Raw genomic sequence first — 27,659 nt, forward strand, 5'->3', positions numbered from 1 at the left:
GGATCAAAGGAGGATTAGCGACCAAAGACGGGCAAATCCACAATGTCTGCATCTACATTAAAAACATAACACCCTAATTTAATAAAACAAGGCTTTGTGAATGTGAAGCCAAACAATTGATCTTCATTTAGCCTACCTGCTCATCCAGATCACGTGCATGCTCAAACGAACAAAAAAAGTGCTACCAAACGGGATGCTTCCACACAAAAGATCAGACCTGTCTCCAGGCCTTCTTTCAGGTGCCTGCTTAAAAAGACCAACAAACTACCTACATGACCACACCCTCTACTAATAGCCACCTCCCTGGCTACATTCAGCACATGCTTTTATATGAAAATTGTCACAAATCAGGGTGCCTCCACAGAGCCAGATCAGACACAAATGCAATTTAACTTTATTTTACATAAACGCATACACAGGAAACACTGGGGAGAAAACTGAACAATAACAACACAAAACAAAATCCCAAGAACAGAAGAGGCACACAAAAATGATGAGGTCTCAGCACTAAAATAAAGTTAATTATCCCCACTGGCTGCTATCCGTGCATTTGGGTCTGATCTGGCTCTGTGGAGGCACCCTGTCTGTGACAGAAGGACTCAGCCATATACAGACCCAGCGGGATAGCTTTGGGCTGGCACATGAAGCCTTTGAAGCAGATTTTTGGGTCATGATATTACTCTGTCTTGGACTTCGCCAGGCTTTCTTTTTGGCCAAGGACATCACTTGGCCCTACACCTCAACTTTGGATGTCCCTCAGGGGCCTTTTAGCTTTGCCACCATGTCCCTTGCTTCCCCCATGTGCCTCGCCATGTTTTTCGTTTTCCCCTTGACCTCGCCGGGGCCCTGGCTCCCCTCCTTTGCCCTTGCTGCGCTTCTCACTCCTCTCTGCTCCTTGCCAGGATCATTGCCCTTTCAGTCTATCAGGCATGTTTCTGGGCTGGGGCATCAGGAGCCGCACCTTGAAGGGGGGTAATGTTGAGATGGTTGGATAATTCCCTGCCAGAACACTAGGAGGCTTTCTGGCAGCGGCAACTGTCGGTACAAATTAATTTGTGTTTGTGAGTCATGCTTCAATGACTCTGCAATTTAGATGTATAGTCACACTCCTATAACTATACATTATTGGTATTTTATCCATAGTTCATATTTGTAACTATTAATCATTCCATAGTTGGGCTTTTGTAAACAGGATTGTGTTGTAAATGTGTTTCTGTAAGAAACCATGACTGCTGGCAAATTATTCTGAAAATCGCACAAACATCACCTCATTCCCACCTCTTGCTGTTTTTTTCTTCTACCAGTGGCATAATCACAAGTATGGAAGTGCAAAGATATTCATTAGTTCCATAAAGATTACAGCCTGCACTGTTCAGTATAGTTTAACTGGATCTAGATTTGGAGTGTGTGAGGATTTATGGAGACATGAAAATGTGCAATTAGACATTCATGTAAAGCTTCTTACTGTGTATTAAGTAAAACTAGAAAAAGAAATAGTTTGTATTTCCTGTGTAACAGAGAGACCACAGGCAGTAGTGAGTGTATCTCCACAGAGCTGGCTGACTGAAGGAGACTCAGTGACTCTAAGCTGTGAGGTTACAGACTCCTCTACAGACTGGACATTCAGCTGGTACACAGTTGTTCCCTACAGAGACGGCTTAACTGGAATAAATAATAATGGTGGCTATAGCGTGTATGTGGAGCTCCTCTCAGACAGCAGCAGAGGATCTGGAGGCAAATACACTCTCAGTCCTGCTGCTCTTAATCACACAGGAGTTTATATGTGCAGAGGAGAGAGAGGAGAACCAGCCCTTCACTCACAGTACAGCAATCCACAGCCACTATGGATCACTGGTGTAGAATATAAAAGTGTGAATGTAAGAGCAGATTAATGCAGCATTTATTTTCTCATAGTATAAGGCATGTAGAGTCCTAAATGCTGGTAGAGATTATTGCCATGATTTGTCTCCACCCCTTGACATTGGGTAATTTTTCTGATGTCATTGTTAGTGTACAGTATCCCACTGTGCCTTGCATTTTTTGGTACTGTAAGCCAATGCACTGCTCTGATTGCCTAATCATTTATAGTACAATCCTATGGAATAATAAAACAGTATTTTGCTCTAAATTAGTAATTTATTCTGCATTTAAGGTGAATCTCCTCCAGTCTCTCTGATCATCAATCCCAGCAGAACTCAACACTTTACTAATGACTCTCTCTCGCTGAGCTGTGAGGACCAGAGTAACTCTACTGGATGGACAGTGAGACGATACACACACAGTGAGAGAGTGTTAGATTGTTCACACTGGGGATCAGTTACAGGATCTACATGTAACATCAGCTTCCTCTCCACATCCTACACTGGAGTTTACTGGTGTGAGTCTGAATCTGGAGAAAACAGTAATCCTGTCAACATCACAGTGCATGGTGAGTCTTCATGTAGTGTGTTTAATGTTAAAGGAAAAGAAAAATGTTCTGAGTATGAATACATCTAGGCTAGTAGTACATACTAGTACAGTAAATGAGCATCATGTATATCTGTTCTGATGAATCCATAATTCAGTTGAATGTTTTCTCATGAGCTAGTGTAGGCAGTTTTCTGCAGACTTGAATTAAATATCTGCAGACTCCACAGGTTTAAAGGGTTTTACGTTATATACAGATAAATTAGAGAACTTTTATTTATTATCTACAGACACATCATAGTGTGTGGATTTCCTTGTTTGTGATTTTCTGTGTTCTAGATGGTGATGTGATCCTGGAGAGTCCTGTCCATCCTGTGACTGAGGGACATCCTCTGACTCTACGCTGTTTGTGTCACAACCCAAACCCCTCAAACCTCCGAGCTGATTTCTATAAAGATGGATCAGTTCTCCAGAACCAGACTACAGGAGAGATGATCATCCAAACTGTCTCAAAGTCAGATGAAGGTTTCTACCACTGTAAACACCCAGAGAGAGGAGAGTCACCCAAAAGCTGGATCTCAGTCAGACGTGAGAAATCATTTAAAAATAGAATAATTTAAAATAGAATATTAGTTTATATATATATAAATATAAGTTTATAAGTATAAGTGAATATAAGTTTTTAATATCATATATTCTATGTTTAATTGCTGAAATTCTGCTGTTTGTCTCTCTTCATTCTCAGGTTATAGTTCCAGATGTGCATCCAATGTTGTTTTTTTAGTACTGGTTGTGGGTTTGGGATTTTTGTTTATCACTTTACTGATCTTAATGATCCTGCTGTTGTCCTACAAAAGAAAAAAAGGTCAGATAACTTTTTTATTTCAGACATTTCCTCTTGCATTGTCATTTAACTATAGATTAACTCTATACAGTAAAGTACAGAAGTGTCTTATAGAGATTAACACACTGCACTGTGTTCAGGTGAAGCTGCAGCTGAGAACAATAAAGCCACTTACACACAGGTGAAAAAGAAGACAAACAGGAACAATGGTAGAGTATTTTTAATGATTCAACATTAAATATATTAATAACTAAAGTTAGCAAATTACACTTGAAGTCTTCAGCATATAATTTGTTACATTAATAAACTGCATCCAAGCTGAGGTCATAATCTGGAGACTGATCTTAAGTTATAACTGATGTATAAAAAAGCTAAAGATCATTGGATGGTTTTGTTCTCTTCTACTGCAGGAGCTGATGCTGATGTGACTTATGCTGAGATCCAAATAAAACCAATGAAAAAAGCAAAGAGAATGAAAGGTAAAGCATAATTAGCAAAAAGGTGTAAAAGATTACTTGCACACTTCTCTTGTTTTATGTAACAAATGCTGGTGTAGGAAAATAATCAGTGACAGTGTGGTGTGATGAAGCAGAGTTACAGCTTCAGAGTTCTTACACTGAAGGTGATTTCCCATTACAGCACATCCCTAAGTGTTCAACCACAGCAGCTTCCTTATTTAATTTTACAGCATGTACAGTATAAACAGTCATTCCCTTACCAGCTACTTAAAGTGAATAGGACCAAATCTGCTATCTGTCCTGTTGTAGAGCATAAAGTCCTCTGTCTTGGAAATGTCAGAAAATGTCTTAAATTTAACACAGAGCTGACACTAACAGTCCTTGTTAAATGTTAAATAAACTAATTACACAAAAGTCCATATTGCATGCTTAAGAGTCCATATTACATGCTTTTGAATAATAACAACATATCCCACTAAAGAAATTGTAATCTATTAGAATGAGCACATTTATGTAGACCTGTGATTTATAGCTGCACTTCTGTCAGAGCTGCTGTTATAGAAAATTAATCAACACCTTCTGAATTAAACACTGCTGTAGTCTAATGTATTTTAATTGTTTATCATTTTCTGTTTAATAATTTAGATCCATTGAAATATATCAGTAAATTAATTCATGATATCTGATTTCCACTAGAAAAGGCCAGTGTGACTGATGATACTGTCTACTCAGCGGTGAAGCACAACATGGAGGTAAGACTCATGATATTTACAGCATGAATTCTAGAAGACAAACCAAACACCATGAAGTAAGAAAGGTTTTAAAAGGTGCATTAGGGAGATTTTGTTATCTAGCAGTTACAGTATCCATGTAGACAAAATCCACCTCACAGAATCTGTAAGAGTTCATCCATGTTCATTTGGAAGCTGTCTAGATCATTTTCCATCATCTCAGTCTACATGAACAGTTAAGGCATAGTTAACTACGAACATACAAAATACTGACAAAGGAAATAACTTAACTGATTTGTTGCCTCAGTCTATGATTCAAGATTCATAGAACTTTATTAATCCCAGGGGGAAATTCTTTGGCATGTTACAGTTGCTTTAATAAAATATGAGAGAAAGAAAGAAATATATACATCATTATATAAACCATAAAATAGAACAAATAAGTAGAAACACTGTACAAATAATAGTGTTGAACTGTAGTATTGCACACACAGATTGTAAATTGGTGATAATTTTAAGAAGTGATAATGGTAAATTTGTATTGTACTTGATAGATAAAGGAAAAATTGTAACATGAATGAAAGGTGTATAATTACTATAGCAGCCATTATTAATTATTGCTCATGAAAATGTCCAACACTTCAAGGGAGGACTTGTACATTTTAATTGCCACAGTTAACAAGTTAACTAGTTTGTAACATCAGTGACAGCAATATCAGGAGAAATGGATTTATAAATGTATTTATTGTCTCTTTCTTTCTCTCTGCAGTGAGCCATGTGTCTGTTCTGATGAAGCTACAGTTATCAAACAGATATCAGATAGATAATAATAATAATATTATTATTATTATTATTATTATTATTATTATTATTATTATTATTAATAATAATAATAATAATAATAATAATAATAATAATAATAATAATAATAATAATATATTATAATAATCTAAAAGGAAAATTCACAAATTACAGCAGCAGCAAAAGAATAGCATATGCAGTAAGAAATCATTATGAATAATAAAATAAATGCAATCTATAATATTATAAATATTAATAAATAAATAAAATATAACTGTATACACCAGTGCAAGTTGCAACAACAGATATACAGCAAAGTAGATATGATCATCCACAATAATCTGCATCAGTGTAATTATATAGTGATTAGCAGCAGTGCAGTAAACAGAATCCCACCAACAGAAGCCCAATGCACTTATTTAAGGAACAGACACAATAACATCCTGGTACAGTGATGAACTATTCTCCTGTACCGGTCCTTGCTGCAGCTGTTTGACCAATAAGTCATGGAGGGGATGTGATGCATTGTCCAGGATGGACATTAGTTTGTTTAGTGTCTTCTTTTCCACAATCACATCAAAACAGTTGAGGGAGCATCCCAGTACAGAGCCAGTCTTCTTTATCAGTGTGTTCAGCTTCCTTGCTTCTCCGGCTCTAATGCTGCCTCCCCAGCATAATGCTGCAAAGAAGACAGCACTCACAACATCAGACTGGTAGAAGATCTCCAACATCTTACTGCAAACATTAAAGCATCTGAGCTTTCTCAGAAAGTACAGTCCACTCATCCCCTTCCTGTACACAGCAGTAGAGTCTACTCATCCCCTTCCTGTACACAGCAGTAGAGTCCACTCATCCCCTTCCTGTACACAGCAGTAGAGTCTACTCATCCCCTTCCTATACACAGCAGTAGAGTCTACTCATCCCCTTCCTGTACACAGCAGTAGAGTCTACTCATCCCCTTCCTGTACACAGCACTAGAGTCTACTCATCCCCTTCCTGTACACAGCACTAGAGTCTACTCATCCCCTTCCTGTACACAGCAGTAGAGTCTACTCATCCCCTTCCTGTACACAGCAGTAGAGTCTCCTCATCCCCTTCCTGTACACAGCAGTACAGCCTATATGCAAGTTTTTACTCTTTTTATACTCATTCTGTATATATACATGTGACCATATTTTAAAGCATTTAAAAATATATAATTCATATTAAATATAATTTTATTAATGCACTTTCACCTGGATACATGCTATACAAGTAGAAGAAAAATAAGGTCAGAAACGAGAGTCTAAAATACAGATTTTTCTGTTACTCATATACTAATTCCACTGAAAGTACATTACTTTATGTTTGTGGCTCATTTACATATTTTAACAATAATGTTTATTTTTATTTTTCTCATATACTTACACTTCAGTGCTTTTGGTTGGTTTTTGGAAACGTGAGTGAAGTCTGTAAGGCCGTCACTGTTTTCTAACAGAAAGTAAGTTAATCTTGTTGATGTACAAAACTTCACTGATGAACGAATTAAGATGAAAGTAAAGTTAACTGAGATGAAGAATTATTTCCTTTTTTGTCTTTTTAAATTTCATGTTGCTTTTGCAAATTTTATCTATTTATATTTTATATATATGACCTGATGCTTTGTAACTCATCTCACTGTGTTCATAAATGTCCTGATATGACTTTGTTTGTAGCTTAAATAATGTTTGTATTAAAGTTTTATGCATGCACAATACCTATTTTAATAAAGCATTGGAAGTGGAATAGAGATATTATGCATTCACAAAATCTCTGAAAGTAAATCTGTGTACATGAGCTGGAAGAACATTATTCTTGTAACACATACACTGAGACAGGCATCGAAGACTCCATGTGTAGATTTTAATGGAGAACATTAGCAAATAATCCAATATGGGAGGCAGAGGCAGAAACAGGCAGGGTTCAAATGAGCAGAAAACAGCAATTAACGTAGCAGACAGAAATCCAATACAGAAATCCAAAAAGCACAAAACCAGGAAACAGAAAAACTAGGTCATAACCATGGAAAGCAAACAAGAACAATGAAACAAGGCTTGATAACACAGGAGAACTTCACACTTAGCATATGCATGGCTTAAATGACTTAAAACCAGGAAGTGAACTGAGTGACCTGGAAGTGTCAGTATTTGGGTGAGGCTTCCCTCTGATGGTGAAGAGGGGGAGGTGTGACTGAGGGTCTTACAATTCTATCAACATATGTTTGAAGACACGCCCACATTTCTTTTTAACTTGTGGTTGTTGTTGCAGTTCACAGGGAAATTCTTCAGAGCTCCTCTAAGGCCATTGCTCTCATAAGCATAGATTTTAGTGGGACAAGGCAACATTAATAATGACATAACCTCTCAACTTTTTGGTTTGATGCTTTACCACTTGATTGGTGCTTTAATCTACTATTTAGTGATTTACTGCATAAAGAACAATTGAAAGTCAATAACATAAATCTAGCAGCTCGTTTAGAACCGCTTTACACCCTCTCCACCTTTTATCATTAGATAAGGATCACAAATGTACATGTGTACTCATCCATATTCATCACAGTCTTGTCCTCTCTGCATCAGGACAATATTTTAACTGAAATTAGTTACACTTGGGTTTTCTGTAGAATTGCTAATGAATCATAAATGATCATACAGCTCAAACATTTTCAGAATGAAGAAAAAACTCAATAGAGAGTAATTATAATTTAAGCGTTAATAAAGCAGCACCAGATTTGACCTAGTAACATTAGTCACTAGGCTTAGGAGATGTATATTTTATTGTGAATTATTATTATCACAATTATTATTGTGAGAGAAATTATATGCCTGTAAGTACGAATATTGGGTTGTACACAGTTTAAGGACTTGTTTAGTAGTTTGAATAGCGATAGATGTTATATTATTTTAATGTAGTTTGGTCACGATCGAGATGTTAATTACCGTTAATGGGAAATTCCATTGTGTATTAGCATTGAGCTAACAGGCTAGGTTTCAGCATATCATGGCATGTTTTCAATACCATTTGACCGTGATTAGAAACATGTCATACTCTTGTAGGTATTTAAATGTGCTGTTAACTTGTCAATTTTGATATGTTTGATTCATATATCCTTTTCTTCTGTGTGTTTAAGTTTTACAGTGTTTTCTGTGGAAGTCAAATAAACAGCCTGAACCAGCTACGTTTGTCTCTCATTGGGAATCTGTTTAGCTATCGGCCAAACTGGACACCCACATTCAGGGAGGGCAGAACAGTGAAGCTGAAAATATTTGCACGTTGCATGCATTTAATTTGTTGATGCCAAATTCTAAGCCTACCACCTGCATCATGCAGAAAAAAATCAAGATGCAAATGGTCAGTTTGGGTAAACCGGTGTCCACTCTGGGCTTGAATTCCTGTTTGACAGGAGTGATCTTCTGCTGTTGTGGTCTGTCTGCTTCAAAGTTCCATGTTTTGTGCATTCTGAAATGTGTTTCTGCTTAAAGTGTGTCTGTTTCAGATACACTGCATTTAACTATAGGTTGTAAAGTCCAGCATCTTACAAGGAAAAGTAATAGAAACCCCTAATCCAGTAGTTTATCTTATGACTGAACATCTAAATGAAACAGAATAATAGCAAAATCAGGCAAGATTAATGAAATGAGTTCATTTCCAAACCAATAACCCCCCCATTCTAAAAATGAATTATTCCACTGTCCATGATTTAAGTCTCACTAAATAATTATCACTAACATTTAAACAATTCAAGATTTTGCTGCACATGGCAATTCCAGCAGTGCTCCTATTTTACTTGGCTCATCTAGTTGTCTTTTACGTATCGTGTCTTGTATTAGTCCATGTCATGTCTCAAAATCCAGCACTGATGTGCACTGCCTGTATGTTAAATGTGCACTGTTTGGCTGCTTATTATTCCGTGTTGAATAATAAACCTTATTTTTAAATAAAAAAAATAAGAGCAATTGTTTGTCTGGAAACAAGCACTTCTCCTTTGCTTTCTTCCTTTCTTTCTTTTCTTCTCTTTTCTCTCATTTCTTCTCTTTTTTCCTTCTTCCCCATTTTTTTTCCTTTCTTCCCCACCTGAAACAGCCTATTCTTCCCCAGTTGGTTTCAGTGTAAAACTCTGCTAGACAACATCATCATAAGTGCATTTCTTCCCAGTCCTGGCAGAGGGAGTAAGACAGTCAGGGTTAGAGGTTTGTAAATCAAGCTTAGACCTAAATCAGTGTTGTATATGAGCACTAACACGGTCTACAGAATTGAGGTGAATTGTTGCTAGGTGTCTGCAGTGAAGAACATCACACACTTCTTCTAATGAAAAACTGTAACATGAAAATAATTTCTTGTATATTTTACTGTATTAATTAACATTAAATCCTGTTTGTTACTCTGAGACCATGCTACACCGACAGCAGCCAGCAGAGGGCAGCAGTGGTGCACACAGTGATAGCAGGAGAACAAATTACAGACTTCTCCAGGATGATTAACCTGGATTTCCTGAACCTGTCCAGCAGTATACTTAAGACCAGACTTTGACACAGCCCTTTGCTACACCTTTGTAGAGGAGTGACAGATATGTTATGTTGGTGAAGACTCTCTGTACAAGAATGATGACTCAGCTGTAATAAAATATCAGAGTAAGGATGTTTATTTACAGTGTCTGTGATGTACAAATAGTCTCAAAGTGCACCACAATATCTTAATATATAATAAAAAAGAGAATAATATACACTTTCCAAACAGAGAAACTACAAGCAGTACAAGCAGGAACAAGCCTGTAACTAGTACTTCCGGACATCTTTCAAAATAAAAGTTCTGCAGTTCTGGGGTTTCACTCTGTAATTGAGTCCACAATGAAACAGTATGTAGTAGTTACAGTATCATTTGTGTACAAGATTTTATAATTCATTTCTCATGGAAAAGAAAAAACATCTGGCTGTTAGACATCATTAGTGTGTTATGAAGGAAAATGTGATATTCAGAGAGAAAACTATTTGTGGGCTCAACTAAAGCTCCTCATGTTTTATTCCCTATATCAGCTTACATTTAAAACTATTCTACAACAAATCACATGATAGATATCAGGTCTAATAAAATATTACAGGGATTTAAGGAAACTCTCACATGTAGTGATGTTTCATCCATGATCCAATCATTCTCCTTCACTTCCATGTACTGACTCATTATTTTATTCTCTTAAGTCTTGACTGTGTAAAACACATGACTGCTTCAGCAGATTGTTCCTGCTTTTTAAAGACTGCATTATCGTGCAGGATGTGAAGGAGCAAATCATTGGTTGGATGTATTGAAGAATCCACCCCTTACTAGTCAGGATTAAAACCATACAGCAGTTACCACTAGAGGGAGTCAAAGACATTTTAGTTTCACTTTTCAATCACTGACCACCACATACTGAGTTACTGTAGCCTTCCTGTCAGCTCCAAGCAGTCTGACCATTCTCCTCTGACCTCTCTCACCAACAAGGCTTTCTGTTTGTTTGTGTAATCTATATAGACTGTTGTGTGTGTGTGTTACTGCATGAGTGTATGCATTGTGCTGCTGCTACATGATTGGTTAATTGTGACAATTGCTTGAATGAGCAAGTATTTAATAATAAATGAACTGGGCAGTGAGAAATTAATGTAAGTTTAACAGGGACTTAATGTAAAATGAATGACATTATACATAAATATAATACAGTAAGGAGGATATATTGAGTATGAACGTGTTCAGTTAATTGAAATGTAATTGTTGTAACAGTTATTTGATTGTCCAATAGGAAGTTTCTCCTGTTATGATGGATCTGTTATGAGCCAATCAGAAAAGATTTGTGTAGTGAAGAGACTGGTGTGAGAATAATGTGCTCCAGAACTGTGTAGAGTGTTGAAAAGTGCTGAAATGAGTTAAAATAAGGATTTCTTTGAGAATATTTCCATGTATCCAGTTACTAAACCATAAGTAAAGACTTTAGACTCGTTGTTACGAGCGGACGTCATTAACTGGGACTCCAGGTCACTGGTGTTTAGTCAAGTAGCTTTTATTGTCATTTGAAGCACATACAGCTGGTACAGTACACAGTAACATGAAACAACGTTCCTCCAGGACCATGGTGCTACATAAAACACACAACTACAGGAGACAACACAGAACTAAGTTCACTACACAGACCTACACAGTACTACATAAAGTGCATGTGTGTAAACAGTGCAAGACAGTACAGTACAGTACAATAACTGACCAGGGACAGTGCAGCACTGACCACTACACAGTTTTGTAATGAATAAAGTGCAATAGTAAAATGCTGTGGATGTAAACACAATACACAGTTAACAGAAAAACAGATCATTGTGTTTTATTGTTGTTGCAGCAGTCTACAAATAGAATTACAGTACGTCACAAAAGTGAGTACACCCCTCACATTTTTGTAAATATTTTATTATATCTTCTCATGCAACAACACTGAAGAAATGACCCTCTGCTACAATGTAAAGTAGTGAGTGTACAGCCTGTATAACAGTGTAAATTTGCTGTCCCCTCAAAATAACTCAACACACAGCCATTAATATCTAAACTGTAGGCAACAAAAGTGACTACACCCCTAAGTGGAAATGTCCAAATTGGGCCCAAAGTGTCAATATTTTGTGTGGCCACCATTATTTTCCAGCACTGCCTTAACCCTCTTGGGCATGGAGTTCACCAGAGCTTCACAGGTTGCCACTGGAGTCCTCTTCCACACCTCCAAGATGACCCCCACCTTCCGTTTGAGGATGCCCCACAGATGCTCAGTAGGGTTTCGGTCTGGAGACATGCTTGGCCAGTCCATCACCTTTACCCTCAGCTTCTTTAGCAAGGCAGTGGTCGTCTTAGAGGTGTGTTTGGGGTCATTATCATGTTGGAATACTGCCCTGCGGCCCAGTCTCTGAAGGGAGGGGATCATGCTCTGCTTTAGTATGTTACAGTGCATGTTAGCATTCATGGTTCCCTCAATGAACTGTAGCTCCCCAGTGCCGGCAGCACTCATGCAGGCCCAGACCATGACACTCCCACCACCATGTTTGACTGTAGGCAAGACACACTTGTCTTTGTACTCCTCACCTGGTTGCTGCCACACACGCTGACACCATCTGAACCAAATAAGTTTATCTTGGTCTCATCGGACCACAGGACATGGTTCCAGTAATCCATGTTCTTAGTCTGCTTGTCTTCAGCAAACCGTAGGCTTTCTTTAGTAGAGGCTTCCTTCTGGGAGACAGCCATGCAGACCAATTTGATGCAGTGTGCGGCGTATGGTCTGAGCACTGACAGGCTGACCCCCCACCCCTTCAACCTCTGCAGCAATGCTGGCAGCACTCATACGTCTATTTCCCAAAGACAACCTCCAGATATGACGCTGAGCACATGCACTAAATTTCTTTGGTGGACCATGGTGAGGCCTGCTCTGAGTGGAACCTGTCCTGTAAAACCGCTGTATGGTCTTGCCCACCGTGCTGCAGCTCAGTTTCAGGGTCTTGGCAATCTTCTTATAGCCTAGGCCATATTTATGTAGAGCAACAATTCTTTTTTTCAGTTCCTCAGAGAGTTCTTTGCCATGAGGTGCCATGTTGAACTTCCAGTGACCAGTATGAGAGGGTGTGAGAGCGATAACACCAATTTAACACACCTGCTCCCCATTCACACCTGAGACCTTGTAACACTAACGAGTCACATGACACCAGGGAGGGTAAATGGCTAATTGGGCCCAATTTGGACATTTCCACTTAGGGGTGTAGTCACTTTTGTTGCCAATGGTTTAGACATTAATGGCTGTGTGTTGAGTTATTTTGAGGGGACAGTAAATTTACACTGTTATACAGGCTGGACACTCACTACTTTACATTGGAGCAGAGTGTCATTTCTTCAGTGTTGTCACATGAAAAGATAAAATAAAATATTTACAAAAATGTGAGGGGTGTACACACTTTTGTGAGATACTGTATTTGCAAAAATTGTGAAGGGAGTGTAATGATGTACAGTTCAGCAAGTGTGTGTGTGTGTGAAAACTGAAAGTTTACTCACACTGCAGTGAATAACAATTAATAAATAAACACCAATCCCTCTCTCTCTCACTGCTGCATGATTAAGGAGATCTGAAGCATGTTGTTTGATCGTCTCCTCGGCTGTGTCTTTGCTCCATTTCATTACTGCAGCTGCAAGAGAGGAAAAAGAAACAATTATATATAGACCATTTCATAAATGTAAACAATAACAAACACATAATAACGGCACATTCACCTATTTCAAACGTAATTATTTTCTGTGTTCAGAAATGTCTCTGAAGGTGAGGTGAAGTTTGTTGCCATGTTGCTGTGAACTCTATGGGGCTATTAGCGATCTGCAGAATGCTGACCCCGACGGTATGTTTATTATCACCGGAGAAGTCTCAAATCAGTACTCTCTAAATTCTATGGACATGTGGACTTAACACACTGGATCTTGTTTACACAAACATTCCTGGCACGTCCCATGTGGAGCCCCGCCCCCACCTCGGCTACTCAGACCACATCTCTGTTATGTTAATTCCAGCATACAGATCGCTGGTCAGACGCTCTAAACCGGTTCTGAAACAGTAGAAAACCTGGTCAGCAGGAGACACCTCTGCTCTTCAGGACTGTTTTGAGTTCACTGACTGGAATATGTTCAGGGAGGCTGCGACCAACAGAGACTCTATCAACTTGGAGGAGAACAGAATCAGTGACCGGCTACATCGACAAGTGTATTGATGACATGACCGTCTCCAAGACCATCACCACACACTCCAACCAGAAGCCGTGGATGACCACAAAGGTGCTGCTGAAGTCTAGAGACTCCATCTTCAGATCAGGGGACAAGGCAGCCTTAAAAACAGCAAGAGCCAAACTGTCCCAAGTCACAAAAGAGGCAAAGAGCACATGTCCAGAGAATCCATGACCACTATAAGGACAGTGGAGATACCCAGCACATGAGGCAGGACATACAGGTGATCACCAACTACAAGACAACATCACCTGTCTGTGACTCCTCAACACCCACAACTGAACTGTACTGAACACACACACACACACACACACACACACACTCTCTCTCTCTCTCTCTCTCTCTCTCTCACTCACTCACACACACACACACACACACACACACACACTCTCTCTCTCTCACACACACACACACACACACTCACGTGGTTCTCCTGTTACTGGTTTATTTGGAGACTTTTCCTCAAATCCACCGTGAAAACTAAACACAGTAACAACAAAACACAACAAACACATTATCTTGACACACAGTGAAAGCGTGAGGAACAGAAGCAATGGCTTTTTTCAGACAGAAAATACAGATAAATAAACAAATACCTCGTTGCTGCATGCTGTGAGAAAGGGAAATAGTCTTTAAATCTTCTTTATGATAATTTAAGTTCTTTTTATGACTAGAATAAACTTTTATCAGAGCATCCATAATGTCCGTGCTTACCGCTAACTTTCTTCACTAAAAACCCTCCCGCTAAATCAGCATCTGCACGAGACCCCGAACCGAGGCTTCAAAATAAAAGTCCCGTAACATACAACAAACAAAACAATCTATAAATATACAAATAACAAACAGCTTAACTTTAATTACAAAAGTGATTTTACAAAACGGTAAACAAAATATATAAACTGTATAAACAATATAAAGGCAGCAGATACACATCTATCCAACAGCTAGCTTTGTCCCATCATGGTAACTAGCTACCGTTAGCTAAACGCTGGTTTCAGTCAGAGTTAGCGTTAGGAGCTAACCGGGCATTACTTTAGAAAACTGCCATAGCAGAAGAAAATATTCCCAACTGTAACGGTGCCGTTAGCTCGTTTCTGCTTGATTTAACATGACCGTCATGTAGGACGGCTAACGTGCTAGCTAGCTAACCTGGCACCAACATTTGTAGCTAGCTAACATTAGCCCTAATGCTAGCTCGACGTGTTAGTTGCCTAGCGCTTAGTTATTTAGACAAAGCTTGTTCAGTCTCTTCTGCTAACGTTACAGTTGTGAGGATTTTCTTCTGCTGTGGCAGTTTTCAAAAGTAATGCCGGTGTTGTGTCCAACTCTGTTTGGGGATCTGTTTCCCCCTAGCCCCGCCCCCGGACATACTTTCTTCCAGAAGTCTACAATATAAAGCTAACACTAAGTACATTTATAATCGGAACTTAGTTGATCTTACCTTAAGTGTCTTCAACTATCTGGATGAGTTGTGACTTTTGTCTTGCTGTAACACGGTCCTGACAAGAGCAGAACATCACATGGACTACAAGCAGGAGACTCGAGTATGGAGGGGAACCGCCGTCTGATCTGAACTGCGCATGCGCGAGCAATTTCTTTAGTCAGCTAGGTATGGCAATTTCACTTGGACAAATTCTCTACTTATGATTACATTTTTATAAGAGAATTGTTTTGCCTGGTAGTTTTTCTTTTTTTTTTCGATTCGTTGACCTGCAGATTTTTTTTTCTAGTCATGATTACATTTGCTTAGGGAAACAGCTTTTTTTATTTATTTATTTGTTTGTCTGTTTTTTAGTTCAGTTTATAAAAGTTTAAAAAAAAATTGCCAAATCATCACACCATTTGTCCAATAATTTACAACATAATAACATTATGCTACAACAGGTAACCACACACAACAACTAACATTGATAACTTTTAAACTGAATTGAACGTTCATATGTCAATTTCCTGCACCTGTCTTACACATGCCCTAGTCGTCCAAAAAAAACTCCTGTCCAGATGTTTGAATATTGAACTGCATATCTACACCCAAGAGGGGTCATAGTCAGACATTGTGGTGGGTCTCTCTCTCTCTCTCTCTCTCTCTCTCTCTCTCTCTCTCTCTCTCTCTATCTATATCTCTCTCTCTATCTATCTCTCTCTCTGTCCTACTCACTCTCTCTGTTAGAAGACAGGAAGTGGTAAAGTGGCTCAGCTTTAACCCACACCTCTGCTCTGTCTGTCAGTCAGTCATTAGAGGGACAGGATGGAGCTCAGTCCACTCTCTGTGATACTCTGTGAGTAAATGTTCTCTTTGTGTCTTCATTAGAGTGAGTGGTGGGGTATAAAGTTGTTCATCTGCAGTCTGAATGTCCTGAGTGATGATCTTATTGTGTGATTAGGACATTGTGTGTACTTCAGCATGACTGCTCAGGTGGATCAGTGTCTCCATATCTGTTATGAGAAGGGTTTAGTTTGATGTGTAACTACTCTCAGTAACTATGATAGTTCAACAGGTAAGAGTACAAGTAGAGCGAGTTTAAAACACAGGGTTTAAATCATCTAATGAGAGTAAATGTGTCTTTATTGTTGGAATTTGTATCTGATGGTCTCCTTCTGGTGGTGTTTCCTGTATAGTCTACATGGACTGTACAGGGAATCGTTCACTCTAATACACACTAATACCAAACTAATGTACATCACATTTTTAAAATACACTTCTCACACTCATCATTCTTCGAACACTTCTCATTAGTCCTGTACACACACCAAGCATTAACGTTGTTAGCGGCCTGAGAACAGAGAGCAGTCTGCGGATGTGTTTTTTTTCTTTTTTTTTCCCCTATTGCTGCCAAAACAGCCCTGACCTGTCAAAGCATTTACTTCACTAGATCACAGTGGTGGAACCAGACTCTTTTGGTTGTGTTAAAAGTTTTATGAAATTTTGAGAAAATGCCTAATAACGTTTCCATTTTTGTTACTATTATGGTCTGTGCATGGAAATTTGTTCCCGCTAATACAGATTAATACCAAACTAATGCACAAAATGTCTTTAATATAGATCACAAATTATTATTTATTAATAATCACTAATTATTATTTCTGTGTTAAAACAATAGCAATGCATGTGCAGAAACAAACACTTCACATTATTCCTGTACACACAGAGCAGTGACAGTGTTACAGACCTGAGAACAGAGAGCAGCTCGCTGGTAAACATTCAGGTGTGAAGAAATGAAGGTGTGAAAAAAATGTGCAGGGGTGAAAATGTGCATGTGAAAGCAATAGCTCTCTTATGTAAACTTCTTAATGTTTTAATGTGGATAAATTTAGCTCCACTGACACTTATTGAACTATGTTAAAACCAGGACATCTATATTTAGGAATAAAATGTGAACCTTCAAAAAGATTAAATACTTTATAACCTACAGTAACATTTTTGTTACTATTATGGTCTGTACTGTTAAGCATCTTAGTGCGATGTTCAATGTAATACACACTAACTAGTCTAGTTTCTGGTTTTTGTTTTTTTACTTGTGTCAAATCTATCAAAGAATTATGCAATAAGAAACACTTCTTGTTAGCCTTGTACACTGACACACAGAGTGCAGTGACAGTTTCTGAGGTGTGAGAACAGAGAAGTGTCTTCCAGTTGTGGTTTAGCTTCTTTTTTTAATTCAGGGTTGTTCAGCAGTGAAGAAGGGGAGGAGGTGTGAAGGTTGATGTGTCAAAGCAACAACTGACTTAAAACCTTTCAATTGTAAACTCTAGGTGGATAAAGGTCACCAAACTGACACTTATTGTGTTGTTTTAAAGCCAACAGTTGAACAGACTGAAAATATTTGCTGGTTGCTTGCATTCAAGGTTTTGATTCCAAATTCTAAATCTCACACCTGAATCATGCAGAAAAAAATTGAGATGCATTAGATTAGAATCAGCTGTTAGCATCTAATCAGAAGTGCTTAAGTGGTATACAATAAATTCAGTAGCGGGCCGTGCATTTCACACCTAGGCCATCACTGGTGTCCTTCCTGAATGAATCCAGCTCTATAACATCATTTTGACGCCGCCATGGGCATCGCTAGGCCATTTTCTACTCAGTCCTCCTAAAATTCTGTGATTCTCCATAAACTGTACACAAATTGGGGATCATCTCAGTCCCCTTTAAATTTCATATGAAAACAGCGGCAGACTTCGGCTCTTCCTGTCTTTCAGCGTGTGTGTGTGTGTGTGTGTGTGAGATCAGGAAGACTCGTATTTGGCTCATTCAGTACTCAAATGTTATACACATCTATGCAATACAGTGGAATGGTGCAATACTTTTACCATCCTACCTTGTTAGTCAAACATTTATTTTAATTTTATTTTATTTTATTTTATTTTATTTTATTTTATTTTATTTATTTTTTTTTTATTTATTTATTTATTTATTTATTTATTTATTTATTTATTTATTTATTTATTTATTTATTTATTTATTACTATTATACCCTCATATAGCCCCCCTTAAATTAAAATTCTAGAATCGCCCCTGGACGCCACGGCAATAGATACTAATGAAACGTTAAATAACAAAGTAAAAAAGAAATTAGTCTACAGTATTTCACACCTCACAAGGAATAGTCTGTTTTATTACGGTTACTTTCTCAAAAAAGACATTCTTGATGCCGTATGCAGTAAACTGCAATCTCCGGAGGACGCAGCATCCGAAATGAGACGCAGCGAATATAGAAACAATGTATATGGGCGGGTCGCTGCCTCTGACTACTCCAATTATCCAATCAAAGGACGGGAAATTGTAATCGTATGCCTGCTAGATGGCCCCAGTGATGCCAACTCAACATCTGATTGGTTAAGGTAACAATTTCATTGCCACTTATTTTAAGCTATGGGCACCTGCACTTTTGATTCTGAAGGCCTTAAGGCAGATTTCTTTCACCCTGGCAACACATGATGTCAGCCACTGGCTGAAATATGATCGGATAAATACTCTAATCATAAATATACACTACTGGAAGCAGCACAACTGAGAGAAAAGCTATGAAACGTAAAGAATAGACTATTGGGAATAATTTAATACACATTCATGGAAAAATATATTAAATATATTAAAATGCAAGTCAGTGATTTAGATCACTGCTGTTTAGGCCAGCAGAGAAGGCCTTGCTGGCCCTGACGGCCCACCGCTGAATAAATTACAAATATATATTTACAGCTATGGGGAGATAATATGTACAGAGGAATGGATAGCTTATGTAGAGGAGGTGCAGTAGGTATTATAAATAGTGATATACAGTGCCTTGCAAAAGTATTCACCCCCTTGGCATTTGTCACGTTTTGTTACATTATAACCTGTAATTTAAATGTTTTTTTAATCTGAATTTTTATGTAATGGATCTGCACAAAATAGTCTAAGTTGGTGAAGTGAAATGAGAAAAATACATATAAAAAAGAATTTTTAAAAATTAAAAATCTGAAAATTGGCATGTGCATATGTATTCACCCCCTTTGCTATGAAGCCCCTCAAAAATTCTAGCGCAACCAGTTACCTTCAGAAGTCACATAATTAGTGAAATGAAGTCCACTTGTGTGCAATCTAAGTGTCACATGATCTGTCAGTATAAACACACCATTTCTGAAAGGCCCCAGAGGCTGCAACACCACTAAGCAAGACCAAGGAGCTCTCCAAACAAGTCAGGGACAAAAGTTGTTGAGAAGTACAAGTCAGGGTTGGGTTATAAAAAAATATCCAAATGTTTGATGATCCCCTGGAGCATCATCAAATCCATCATCTTCAAATGGAACGAACATGGTACCACAATAAACCTGCCAAGAGAGGGCGGCCCACTAAAACTCACAGACTGGGCAAGGAGGGCATTAATCAGAGAGGCAGCACAGAGACCAAAGGTAACCCTAAAGGAGCTGCAGAATTCCACAGCAGAGACATCTGTGCATGGGATCACAATAAGCCGTACACTCCATAGAGCTGGGCTTTATGGAAGAGTGGCCAGAAAAAAGCCATTACTTAGTGTTAAAAATAAGAAGGCACGTTTTGAGTCTGCCAAAAGACATGTGGGCGACTCCCCAAATGTATGGAGGAAGATGCTCTGGTCAGATTAGACTAAAATTGAACTTTTCGTCCACCAAGGAAAACACCATGTATGTAACCCCAAGAACACCACCCCCACAGTGAAACATGGTGGTGGCAGCATCATGCTGTGGGGATGTTTTTCAGCAGCAGGGACTGGGAAACTGATCCGAGTTGAGGGAAAGATGGATTGTGCTAAATACAGGAATCTGTGGTCAGACTTGAAGATTGCTGTTCACGGAAGCGGAAACCATCCAACATGAAGGAGCTGGAGCAGTTTTGCCTTGAGGAATGGGCAAAAATCCCAGTGGCAAGATGTGGCAAGCTCATAGAGACTTATCCAAAGAGACTTGCAGCTGTAATTGCCACAAAAGGTGGCTCTACAAACTACTGACTAGGGGGGTGAATAGTTATGCACGCTGAAGTTTTCTGTTATTTTGTCCTATTTGTTGTTTGCTTCACAATAAAAAAAAAAATCACATCCTCAAAGTTGTAGGCATGTTCTGTAAATGAAATAATGCAAACCTTCAAACAATCCATTTCATTTCCAGCACTGTATGTTGTCTAAATATGTATTTACAAACAATGGGCAGTGGTGAATTTAAAATATAACATATTTAGAATATAACATGCTGAAGTGGATATACTTATGTATATACACCGATCAGGCATAACATTATGACCACTTATAGGTGAAGTGTATAACACTGATTCCAGTGACTTCTGTGCGGGTTCTGTTACTGCATAATGGACAATTGAGAGTCAACAACAAAGCCATCCAGCCTAAAGTAGAGAAGCTAGTTTAGAACAGCTTTACACACCTTTGCTTAACTCCATTGGAATTTACAGGCTTATGGAAAATTTTCAACCCAACTAAATCTCAAAAAACACACAAATGCCCGGAAGTGAGAAAAAGGGAAAATAGTTCATCTGACTCCACCTTTGCTGTGGTAATAATAATAATAATAATAATGCTGTTCATTCCTTGCCACTCAGACAGATCTAATATCACATTTCATTAATGATAAAATCGGCTTTATGCAATAAAAAGAAACAAATACCTTCATGAGCAGAATTGTGACCTTTACATAAATCTTTGGAGTTTTTGTTTATTTATTATTTAGAGTGGTGAATCTTACAGATGGTAGTTTAGATTTCCTGAATATGATTTAATCTTGTGGGCTCTGTGTATCTAAAATGTGCTTTTTCATTAATAGACTGAATATTTTCCATATTTACATCATGTTCCGTTTCTGTTCCCTTTGTAGTGCTGATTTCCCTTTTCCCAGTGGCCCAGGCTCAAGGTGATTTATACTTTAGCCTTTATAATAATTACATATTTTATTTGTTTTGGTTCTGAGAAGTTTGTGCACAATTTGTTATTTTTTCCCCTTGTTTATTAATGCATTTATTTATAGCTCTATTCAAAAGGATGGTTGCAACTTTAGATTTGAATATATAGTTTTACACTGCTTAAATGTTTCAACATATATAAAACAGCACAAGTTTAATGATAGCAGCACAAGGGAGCAACTGACATAACATAATTTCTTAATATTAAGCAGGTTACACACATCAGTATGAACAAGTAACAAAAACATGTACTCATACTCACTCTATAAATGATTAGAAGTATAGATTTGGGAATTACTTTATGTAAAGTTTATTAATAACAATGTTTAATAGGGAGTCCTAAAGCTGTGGTGTCCATAACACCTCATACACATGTGTTCACTGGAGAGATTGTTACCATCAGATGTGACATACAGGGAGGAGGAGACACTCAGTGGACTTACAGCTGGAAGAAAATGCATTACGGACTCTCCATAGATGGAAGCAAGAGAGTCTACACAGACAACACAAGGCAGGAGTACAGAATCTTGTATGTTGAAGACTCTGACAGTGGTACCTACACCTGCAGTGGAAATGGGAGAGACTCTCAGAGCTCAGAGATCAGTGATGCTGTTACACTGACTGTATCAGGTGAGTCTGTGGGTGTTTTTATTTCTTGTTTAATATGTTAACATTATTTTTTAGGGTTCAGATTTTGAGCCGTCAGTAACTGAGGTCCTGTTTCTATAATGTTAAATTTCACTTCCCTGTCTAGTAGACACCAATTTCTTTCACAAGAATCATGTCTTTTTCAGTAGCATCTGGGTTTTATATTAAGTTTGCAGTATAACTGTGTTTGGTGAGTCAGTCTGATTAATAGAACACAGTACAAAAAGGTCACAGTACACAGAACATTAAGAAAGAAGGCAGTAAATCTCATCTTCTGTTGTCTCTGATATGTCTCTGTTTTATTAGAAGATAATTTGAGGCATTGGGATTGTAAGGTTTTATCTGAGAATTTTGTACTTTTGATTATCAGCATCATCCACATCACTGTCTCATCTCCTGAGGTAGAAAACCCTGATGTCTGTTCACACTAACACTGCTGGGGAAATAATCCCTGATTCAGTTCTGTTAATTACATTTCTAGTTATTAATGCATTTGGTCATTTAATTATTTTATAACTTTGGCTGCTGTCACCTGTATAAAATGTGTGAGCACTTTTCTCTGTTTTAATGATGTGATGCACAGGATCACCACAGACATTTTGACTGTCACTCTCTGATTACAAACTTAAACCAAGAATAAAAAAAAGTCTACAGGTCAAAATTATTAGCCCTCTGATGTTAATAGTCAAGTGTATCCTTTTTTTTTTTTGATAACAGCCTTTAGTCATTTGTTGCAGTTCTCAACAAGTTTCAAGCATGTCTCCCGAGTAGTGGAAGCCCATTCCTCCTTAGTGAATCTCTCAAGCTCCTCCAGATTTGTTGGTCTTCTGGCATGAACTCTGGACTTTAGTGTGCCCTACAGATTTTCTATTAGATTTAAGTCTGGGCTTTGTGCAGTCCAGTCAAGGACGTTCACTTTGCTCCTTTGTAGGTAGTTCTTCACCAGAAGTGAGGTATGCTTTGGGTCGTTATCATGCTGGAAGACAAAACGTCGACTCGGACCAAGTTTTGTTGCTTTGGATTGAACGCCTCTCCCTTCTTTCTCCAAACATAGGCAACATCTCTATGGCCAAAGAGATCTAGTTTTGTCTCCAGTATGCATCATTTTCCCCCAGGTTGTCCTTAGCAAACTTCAGTCTAGCTTGTAGGTGTCTCTTCTTTCTTGGTCAGCAACCTCACAGTCCATTCCAGTGCAAGACTCTAGTGACTGTCTTCATTGATGCATCAATCCCAGACTTTGCTAAGTCATTCACTAGTGTCCTGGCAGTTGTTCTTGGGTTTTTAGAAACAGCTCACTAGTTTTCTTTCCAAAGTTTTTGAAATCTTTCGCTTCCTGCCTCTGCCAGTCTTGTTCTCCACTGTGTGGGTCTCTTTAAACTTCTTGATAATACTTCTCACGGCAGTTCTTGACACTTGAAAACGCTTTGATAAACGTGTGTATCCTTCTCCTTCTTTGTGAGAATGAACAATTCTTTTTCTCAAGTCTAAACTAATTTCTTTTGTCTTTGCCATGATGATGGTACATATTTTGCTAGTTGTTTTGCAAAATACTAATCCTCAGCTTAAAGTGCAATTTAAAGGTTTAACTAGGTTAATTAGGCAAGTTAGGTTAATTAGACAAGTAAATGGACAGTGGTTTGTTCTGTAGACAATCAAACATAATTCCTTAAGGGGGCTAATAATTGTGACCTTAGCAGTCAGAAAATGCAGACATGTTCAGATGATGGTACAGGATTTGTGCAGGATCCATAAAATAATAATCTAAAATCAGTAAATAGTGTTTCCACACTTCAATCTAATCATGAACTATGAAATATACTGAATACCAGCCGTGTAAGAAAACATCCAACTGTAACATCTTGTATCAACTGTTAAATATAAATGTTTGTTTTAGACACAAAGCATCTGTTAGACACAGTGAATCTACTGCTTATGTTGTAAAGTGAAAAGCAGCTCTGACCCCTTCATCATTTCATACCAACAGAAAAACCCAAACCGACTGTGAGAGTGAATCCTCAGAGCTCCGTCTACACTGGAGACACCGTCACTCTGAGCTGTGAGCTGCAGCAGGGGACTGGATGGGGGTTTCACTGGTACAAAAATAATCAGTTACAGAATCTGAACAGTGAACAAGAGAACACACTTAACGTGACAGTCGATAATGCAGGAGAAACAGAGTACAAGTGTCAAGCACGCAGGAGAAACTACTACACAGGGTTCAGTGATCCTGTCCAGATTACAGTGAGAGGTATGTCATGTCATTTTTTCCTCTTTTCATCACAGGTTTGCTAGAAGGGGTAAGAAATAAATATTGCTTAATTATATTGTATTTTCAATATAATTATTCTGCACTGTTCAAAATAACCTTGAAATAACCCTGTGGCAGGTCGGGAGGCGCCTGCGCACTAAATGTACTACAGGGCAATTTCTATTTAGCCAGAGCTCAATTTGTGTGTCTAGTTACCAATTTAAACTCAGTACCATTCGCATTCTCCACCAAGGGCAAGGCATCAATGGACACTCAAGTGGTAAATATCATAAATATTTATTTATAAAAAACATATACTTTAAAAATAGCAAACATAAAAAAAGGAATGGTTCACCAGAGGAAAAGATGCAGTCCTTAAGCAGTCTCTAAGCAGTCTGTGTATGATATTTTGCTGGCCAGCAGCAATCGTCCTGGTTCAGTTCCACTACGACAAGTACTCCAATCACCTCACTGCTAGGAAAGGATAAAACAAAAACACTGCCAGTGTCTCTAGCCCTCTTCACATGTAAAAATTATTACTACTATTCTCTCGTGCATACAATATATGTCATTATCCCATGCTACACAGTCCTGTTGAAATCCCGCGTTGTACACGTGACAACCCACAGTCACCGTCCACGTTCCTTTCACCAAGGGAGTTCCATTACTCACGCCAACACCGGCCCCTGCGCGCTACAGTGCACCCAGAAGATCCACTGCCTTTGGCGCCCACGTGGCTGAACATCAAACTAACAAGCGCTCATTCTTAATTGTGCTCTTCTTAAAGGGCAGCAGTCTCCACCCTCGTCACCACCAGCCAATCGCACCGGGCTGTTAATTACAGTCTGTAAACAGCCATTAGAGCCACAGCAGAACCCATACACAACAATACATATATACAAACGCAGAAAAATACATTCATAAAGAGAAAAAAACCTTACACATGATTTCATCCCCTCACAAACACATATGTTTTGAAGCATTTGTCATTTGTGACTGGTGAGATCCAAAACCATTTTGTTTCACACACACACACACACATATTGTAACATTGTGTATTCTGACATGTAGAAGTCGTCAGGACAGAGGGGTTTATGTTTTGCGGTTTTTCTGTAGCATGACAAGCTGTGTTTTTATAATTATTTATTAAAAGTGTGTTTAAAAATATAGCTTGGCAAGAAAAGTTTTGTGAGTAAGAACCCTTGATTTGTCTGTGTATTTAAACACCTTTGTTTCACCATCTCTTTGTCTTGCAACTATTGTTACCCATGTATGTTTATTCTGCCTCAACCCTGAGCTTGTTTTTTAATCATTTTTCTGTCACAGTTTTATAGTTTCTTTTTTCTATGTAGATAAATGAATGTCTACACTTTTTCCGCACTTTTACTGCCACCAGCCCCATAATGTGACAAGAACAGGAACTAACTTGTTTTGCAGACATCCCACAACAGTAAATGTAACTAGAAATGGATGAAAAGTACAGGGTGTCATTCATTAATAGTTTAATCATTGGCACATGCTGTTATAAGAAAATAATCTGTACTTTAGGGTGAAAATCACAACTCAGCATTTTAACTCTAGCACACAACTCAGTATTTTTCTATAACAGTGTTACAGTGTTAGATTACTAAAACTTTGTTAAAAGAATCTAAAACCAGAAGTGAACATTTGAGACATGTAAGAAATTATCTTTACTTCATTAAAGTCAAAACACAACATTATATTGAATAGAATAATAAATCCTTTATCTCCATAAAATGTTATAAAGTGTTATTGGTTAAGCAGAAATTTATTGTGATTAAAAACATGAAATAGTACACAAAACCTGCCCCATGCTGTAATCTTAATTATGATCTTTCATTTCAGTTAACAGTTGAAACTTTGAACAAATTCATGTGTATTGGAGTTGTACGGAAACTGTTTTAATAATGAAGACTATTTTTCTGGAGAAAAAATATGACTATGCAGTTTAGACATATAGTCACTGCATGCTTACCTCTTATTGTGGGTGTTTTTACTGCACAACCAAGTACTACTTTCTTCTACCAGTGGCATAATCAAAAGTGTGGAAGTGCAATAATAATCATCAGTCTCTTAATGATTACATCCTAGTAGAGTTTAACTGGATCAAGATGTTGTGTTTACAATATTAACAGATCCCACACTTTATAAAGACAAAATGTATCTATAAATTAGCTGATAGAGTTAATAAAAGCAAACTGTTGCATTCACTATTCCACTATTCGTATATCATCAATATACACCATGATACCAAATTGTTCATGACAAATTAAATGCTCTATTATTTTTCTACAGCAAGACCTAAACCAGTGGCATCCATAGATCCTGATAATCAGGTGTTGAGTGGAGAGACCGTCACTCTGAGATGTGACATACAGGATGAAAGTGTCTCTAGCTGGCAGTACAGCTGGTATAAAGATGCTTCACACAGTCCTGTCAGTAGTGGACAGGTGTACAGAATCAGTGGTGTTGAAGTGACCCACACAGGTAAATACACCTGTAGAGGAGCAGAGAGAGGAGGTTCACGCTCCTCACACTCCAGTGATGCTGTTACACTGATTGTATCAGGTGAGTGTGCGAGGTGAAAATGTCCAATTAGACATTCATGAAAAGCTTCTTACTGTGTATTAATTAAATCTAGTAAAGAAAATAATTGTATTTCCTGTGTAACAGAGAGACCACAGGCAGTACTGAGTGTATCTCCACAGAGCTGGCTGACTGAAGGAGACTCAGTGACTCTAAGCTGTGAGGTTACAGACTCCTCTACAGACTGGACATTCAGCTGGTACACAGTTGTTCCCTACAGAGACGGCTTAACTGGAATAAATAATAATGGTGGCTATAGCGTGTATGTGGAGCTCCTCTCAGACAGCAGCAGAGGATCTGGAGGCAAATACACTCTCAGTCCTGCTGCTCTTAATCACACAGGAGTTTATATGTGCAGAGGAGAGAGAGGAGAACCAGCCCTTCACTCACAGTACAGCAATCCACAGCCACTATGGATCACTGGTGAGGAAAATTAACTGTTGTGTTGAAGTGTAGAATAGAAGTGTGAATGTTTTAATATTTAATTTTTATTTACATGGCTCTTTTCTGTGTTTAAGGTGAATCTCCTCCAGTCTCTCTGATCATCAATCCCAGCAGAACTCAACACTTTACTGATGACTCTCTCTCACTGAGCTGTGAGGACCAGAGTAACTCTACTGGATGGACAGTGAGACGATACACACACAGTGAGAGAGTGTTAGATTGTTCACACTGGGGATCAGTTACAGGATCTACATGTAACATCAGC

General features: G+C 38.2%; 1 protein-coding gene across 1 annotated transcript in view; it reads left to right on the plus strand.

Moving 5' to 3' along the window:
* LOC131356297 (Fc receptor-like protein 5) overlaps positions 1 to 27,659 on the plus strand; it is a 94,003-nt gene that overhangs the window by 30,984 nt on the left and 35,360 nt on the right. Inside the window, exons 8-10 of the mRNA XM_058395198.1 lie at positions 2,153 to 2,428; positions 2,746 to 2,994; positions 10,585 to 10,602. Coding sequence (XP_058251181.1) covers positions 2,153 to 2,428; positions 2,746 to 2,994; positions 10,585 to 10,602 — 543 coding nt within the window. The remainder of the gene's footprint in view (positions 1 to 2,152; positions 2,429 to 2,745; positions 2,995 to 10,584; positions 10,603 to 27,659) is intronic.

The sequence above is a fragment of the Hemibagrus wyckioides genome, linkage group LG07, assembly GCF_019097595.1.
Source record: "Hemibagrus wyckioides isolate EC202008001 linkage group LG07, SWU_Hwy_1.0, whole genome shotgun sequence".
Lineage (NCBI taxonomy): Eukaryota > Metazoa > Chordata > Actinopteri > Siluriformes > Bagridae > Hemibagrus > Hemibagrus wyckioides.